This window comes from Dipodomys ordii, unplaced genomic scaffold (genome assembly GCF_000151885.1).
Source record: "Dipodomys ordii isolate 6190 unplaced genomic scaffold, Dord_2.0 Scaffold19, whole genome shotgun sequence".
Lineage (NCBI taxonomy): Eukaryota > Metazoa > Chordata > Mammalia > Rodentia > Heteromyidae > Dipodomys > Dipodomys ordii.
This window is the reverse complement of record NW_012267235.1, coordinates 12,010,030-12,016,137: the sequence shown is the minus strand read 5'-3', so window position 1 is coordinate 12,016,137 and position 6,108 is coordinate 12,010,030. Positions and strand designations below refer to the sequence as shown.

The 6,108-nt window shown below is 45.3% G+C and overlaps 1 protein-coding gene across 1 annotated transcript in view; it reads left to right on the top strand.

Moving 5' to 3' along the window:
- The window catches only part of Chrnb1 (cholinergic receptor, nicotinic, beta 1 (muscle)), a 12,931-nt gene extending 9,641 nt beyond the window's left edge, over positions 1 to 3,290 (top strand). Inside the window, exons 9-11 of the mRNA XM_013013236.1 lie at positions 1,978 to 2,150; positions 2,462 to 2,609; positions 2,926 to 3,290. Coding sequence (XP_012868690.1) covers positions 1,978 to 2,150; positions 2,462 to 2,609; positions 2,926 to 3,066 — 462 coding nt within the window. The 3' untranslated portion in view covers positions 3,067 to 3,290. The remainder of the gene's footprint in view (positions 1 to 1,977; positions 2,151 to 2,461; positions 2,610 to 2,925) is intronic.
- The last annotated feature ends 2,818 nt before the right edge of the window (positions 3,291 to 6,108 follow it).

The window sequence follows — 6,108 nt, the reverse complement described above, 5'->3', positions numbered from 1 at the left end:
CTCAAGGCTAGCGCTCTACCACTTGAGCCACAGCGCCACTTCCGGCTTTTTTTTTCTTTTTGCTTATGTGGTGCTGAGGAATCGAACCCAGGGCCTCTTGCATGCAAGGCAAGCGCTCTACCACTGAGCCACCTTCCCAGCCCCTCCATGAGACTCTTATCTCTAATAAACCACAAGAAAACTGGAAGTGGCTCAAATGGTAGAGTATTAGCCTTGAGCTGAAGAGCTCGAGGATAGTGCTCAGGCCCAGAGTTCAAGCCCCATGACTGACAAAAAAAAAAAAAAAGGCTTATCAAGCAAAACACTAGTAGTTCATACTTATAATCCTAGCTACTCAGGAGGTTGAGATCTGGAAAGTTAAAGTTGGCGGCCAGCCCAGGCAGAAAAATTTGCTAAACTCCATCTCCAAATTAACTAGCAAATAGCAGGAATGGAGGCATAGTTCAAGTTGTAGAGTGCCAGCCAAGCAAGCAAATCAAACAATCACAAGGCCTTGAGTTCAAACCTCCAAGCTACAAATAAAGAAACAAAACCTATATTTCTTTTTTTTTTTGGGGGGGGTCAGTCCTGGGCCTGAATTCTGGCCCTGGGTGCTGTCCCTCAACTCTTCAGCTCAAGGCTAGCGCTCTACTACTGGAGCCACAGCACCACTTGCAGCTTTTTCTGCTTATGTGGTGCTGAGGAATTGAACCCAGGACCTCATGCATGCAAGGCAAGTACTCTACCACTGAGCCACCTTCCCAGCCCCTCTACTTTTTTTTGTAGATGTTAGGGTATAGCTATCTGGCAGAGTGTTGAAGTGCCAAGCATGATGGATGTTGAAACAGTATACAATTAGTATTTCCTTTCTTACTATTCCCTTTGGATGATCATTTCTTAGGTCTTATATTCTCTTAATCATTACTGACCATCTTGAGCCTGGGAAACATACTATCAGGATAGAAGCACTCAGAACCTCTCTCCTAAGATATCTCCCAACCAATTAAAGAGTCTTTAAATAGGCTGAGCTTGTTCACACTTACAATTCCAGGCTGGTAGAAAGAGGAGGCAGAGGATTATGCATTTGAGGTTAGAGGTTAACTGTTTACCAAGATCTGATATTAAAAAGAGAATACAAAATAAAAAGGGCTTGTGAGCCAGGTGCCAGTAACTCACACCTGTAATCCTAGCTACTCAGAAGGCTGAGATCTGAGGATTGTGGTTGAAAGCCAGCCATGACATGAAGTCCATGAGACTATTGTCTCCAATTAGGTATCAAAAAGCTGAAAGTTGAACTATGGCTCAAGTAATAGAGTTCTACTAGCCCTGAGCAAAAAAGCTCAAGGACAGTCCCTAGTTCAAGTTCAAGCCTGAGGACCAGCACAAAACAAACAAAAAAAGGGATTGTGAACTGCATGCTGGATGAGGATCGTGGTTCAAAACCAGCCCTGCTAGCAAATAGCAGGAATGGAGGCATAGCTCAAGTTGTAGAGTGCCAGCCAAGCAAGCAAATCAAACAATCACAAGGCCTTGAGTTCAAACCTCCAAGCTACAAATAAAGAAACAAAACCTATACTTCTTTTTTTTTTTGGGGGGGGGGGAAGTCTGTGAGACTCTAATCTCCAATAAATCACCAGAAAACCAGAAGTGGTGCTGTGGCTCAAGTGGTAGAGTGCTAGCCTTGAGCTGAAGAGCTGAGGGACAGCGCCCAGGTCCAGAGTTCAATCCCACAACCAACCAAAAAAAAAAAAGGGGGGGTGGATTGTGATATGGCTCACGCGGTAGACTGTTTATCAAGGAAAGTCCAGACTGGGTTCAATCTCTAGGACCAAAGGGAGGCTGTGGGGACAGGGATACGCTCTTCGAGCTTCATTGCCTTGTCTATTTAATACTGTGGGGACTATGTGCAGAGATGCACAGGAATGGATTCGTGGAATAGAGTAGATGGCTGCTTACCCCCACATGAGAGCTCCCTAATACAACTCGTTTACTCTACAGATCTTCATTCACAAGCTCCCTGGGTACCTAGGTCTGAAGAGGCCCAAACCTGAGAGAGACCAGTTTCCGGAACCCCAACAGGCTTCTTCTCCAGGAAGTGGCTGGGGTCGGGGAACAGATGAATATTTTATCCGGAAGCCGCCGAATGATTTTCTCTTCCCCAAACCCAACAGGTAGGATCTACACTCAGCCACATAAGTGAGGAAGAACTACAATTCCCAGAAGGCCTAGCCCATGGTCCAGCACCATGGGAGTTGTAGTTTCCCTTCTGCCACTCCTCTGGGGAAAGATATCATTTAAAACTTAGGCGAAGTTGCAGAAGTCTGGAGAACTATCTCCTGGAGGGGAGATGCTGAAGGGCCTTTGAAAGGTTTTGAGATATGACAGTCTGTTAGAGGAGGAAGCTGGAGTAGGGTCTAGGTCACAGGCTCCGGTTGTTCTTTTCTACACCCGTTGCGAGTTCAAATAGTCTCACGTCTTACAGGTTCCAACCTGAACTGTCTGCCCCGGATCTACGGCGATTTATCGATGGTCCCAACCGGGCTGTGGGTCTACCTCAGGAACTACGGGAGGTCATTTCCTCGATCACTTACATAGCTCGGCAGTTACAGGAACAGGAGGACTACGATGCTGTAAGACCACCGAGCGGGCAGCCCGGCAGGGATTCCAAGGCCCTGGCTTCACCCCCAAATCCAAGCTCCACCCCTAGCACTCGCTTCAGTTTCTGATTGGAAATATGCTCCATTTGGCTCCGCCCCTGCATTCCGATTGGTCCTTTACTCCTACTCCTCTACTCCAACACTTTCCAGTTAGGCTGCTCGCTCTTTTCTCGCACCCAGGGTAGAAAGATGCTCGCGAGGAGCTGTGGAGGTGGGCTTGGGGGCGGGGAGGGGGATGGAGAGAGATCTGGGCCTGAAGCTTAAGGTGGTTTCTTCTGTCTACCCTCAGCTAAAGGAGGACTGGCAGTTTGTGGCCATGGTAGTGGATCGCCTTTTCCTGTGGACCTTCATCATTTTCACGAGCGTCGGAACCCTGGTCATTTTCTTAGATGCCACGTATCATTTGCCCCCGGAGGACCCCTTTCCTTGAAGACTGAAGGTTAATTGAACCTGTACTCTGAAAGCTCTGTATTTCTGCTTTCTACTCTTTCAGTAGGGATTAGGTCTCTGATTTCCTTTCTGGGCTTTGAAGTGAGATTGGAGGGCTAACAAACTATATGCTTTATATCCACCTGAAATGCTTATCAGCTTACTTACTTAGTTCTTGAAGTGTCATTTGAATGTCAAAACTTTATTAGGGGGCTGGGAAGGTGGCTCAGTGGTAGAGCGCTTGCCTTGCATGCATGAGGTTCTGGGTTCGATTCCTCAGCACCACATAACCAGGGGGAAAAAAAGCCGGAAGTGAAGCTGTGGCTCAAGTGGTAGAGTGCTAGCCTTGAGCTGAAGAGCTGAGGGACGGCGCACAGGCCCAGAGTTCAGGCCCCACGAGCGGGCCCCCCAAAAAACCCAAACAACTTTATTAGAATGGCAGAAAATGTCATTCACTGTAATGTGCTCAGCACCTCACACAGTCTGAATCATAGTGCTTGACATTTGTTGAGGAAAAAAAATTCTGAAGAGATGCATTTAATTAATAGTGCCTATATTTGCATGGTAGCACTAATTTCTGGTTTTACTTTTCTGTTATCTTGTGCAATAAATACTACCTTCAGGATTTAAAAAGTTATTTCTAAAAGGCTGCATTTGTGAGGAAAGAAAAAATGCATTTAAATACTTAGGTAATAGTTTTGATGCTCAAACCATTGAACTGCTCTATATCTGTTTCCATGCCTGTAAAATGAAGCTAATAATAGTATATATCTCATTCTAAATGCCATGAATGGCTAAGTGGTGGCTGCTTGAGCAGTAGCCAAATGCCCAGTGGCTCACCCTTGTAACACTAGCTACTCAGGGGGCTGAGATATGAGGATCATGGTTCAAAGCCAGCCTGGGTAGAGAGGTCAATGAGACACTTATATCGTTACCACCAAAATGCCAAAAATGGAACTGTGATTCAAGTGGTAAGTGGACAGTACCTAGGTGCTGAGTTAAAGCCCCAGTACCAACACACACACACACACACACACACACACACACACACACACACACACACACACCCTATCAGAATTTGCAAAACACTTGTTTCAATGTTTTTGGCCTATACAATTTTAAATTTGAATTTTAAATGTAAAATTTGGATGTTTGACCAAGATATTTGGATTTCATGTTTCTCTTGAATATTTTAAAAACTACTATGCTTAATAACACTAGACCTGATACTTCTGTTGTTTGCAACATGCTATAGCTGATTAGTGTCTGCACATACTGGTCAAGGAACTGTGGCAGAATTCCTCAATACTACTGTCTTATCTGATCAGCTTCACACACTTTACCTGCCCATTCCTCCATAACACTAGAAAAAAATTAGGGGAAGGGCTGGGTGTTGATAACTCATGCCTATAATTCTAGCTACTCAGGAGGCTGAGATCTGAGGATCGCCATTCAAAGCCAGCCCAGGCAGAAAGTACCTGAGACTCTTATCTCCAGTTAACCATCAGAAAACCAGAAGTGGAGCTGGCTCAAAGTGGTTAGAGCTCTAGCCTTGAGCAGAAAAGCTCAGGGACAGCCCTTGTTCAATAAAATAGATAAATTAAGAGGAAAGAATAGCAGGCAGAGTTGATGCCAATAGGGAGGACTAGAAAAAGATCACTTCTATGACCAAGACACATGTCCTTTGACTCATTGTACCTTTTTTTTTCTTTTTTGTCAGTCATGGGGCTTGAACTCTGGGCTTATGCACTGTCCCTTAGCTCTTCAGCTCAAGGTTAGCACTCAACTACTTGAGCCACAGCACCACTTCCGGTATTCTGAGTGTTTTATTGGAGATAAGAGTGTGACTGGCCGTGTGCCCGAGACTCTCTCCTGTAATCCTAGCTACTCTGGAGGCTGAGATCTGAGGATCAACGGTTCAACGCCAGGTGGGGCAGGAAAAAATGTGAGACTCTTATCTCCAATTAACCACTAGAAAACTGGAAGTGGCTCTGTGGCTCAAGCTGTAGAGTGCTTACCTTGAGCTTAAGAGCGCAGGGACAGTACCCAAGCCCAGAATTCAAGCCCCACAACCAAAAAAAAAGTCTCACAGACTTACCTGCCTGGGCTGGCTTTGAACTGTGATCCTCAGATCTTAGCCTCCTGAGTAGCTAGGATTCATGACAGGGTTGTTCAGGGACACACATCTTGCACCCAGTACTTTGGCACAGCAGTCTGCATGATGTGGACTCAGTAAATGTTTCTGCCTGGAGGTCAGACCAGTCAGCTAGAACTTAGGGACTACAAGTAACTGAAGCAGCTAGAGTCAACAAGCCCCATATCTATTCAAATGCTGGAAGTTGTCTTATGAGGAAGAATAGGGCTATAAGCCCTAGGATCCCTGTGAGCCAGTATGTCCCTCTCCCCAGACTCACCAGCCACACAAATAATTGCACCTGGAATCCTACTGTGGAGCACAGTTCATTTGTCTTGTTGGTTTATTGGCCTAGAGAGTTGGACACACACACAAATGCGGAGATAAATATTGGTCAGTTTCTCTAAATCAGGGTCCTCACTACTTATAGAGCTACAGTCTGTAGAATTCTAAATCTTGTGTGTTGTGGCACAGAACCAGTGGCTTTCCCATTCCATCACCCTCTTCCCTGGAAACATGAGGAAAGAGGGCACAAACAGACTGGATCATTTTCAAATGACAAAACTGCAAAATCCCAAATTTCCAACATGTGCAACATGAAACTCAGATTCCCAAGCTCAAATACATATAGTTTAATCTCCACTTTGTCACAATCTCATTTGTTGTCCAGAACCTCTAAATTCAGGAAGCTATTTGCCTTAACCATATTGTCAAAAAGTGTCTACAATCTCAATTCTTTCACAATGTCCATGGTTTTAGAATTTTGACCTAATCTGAAATTCAAATTCCCCACCATCTTCAGCCCCTTCCATTTCCCTGTGCCTGTGTTTCTAAGAGGAGTGCAGGTGAAGGGTATAGGGTGACTGTCATCACATCTGTCCCCTGCCTCCATGCTTTCCTCAGTCTCTC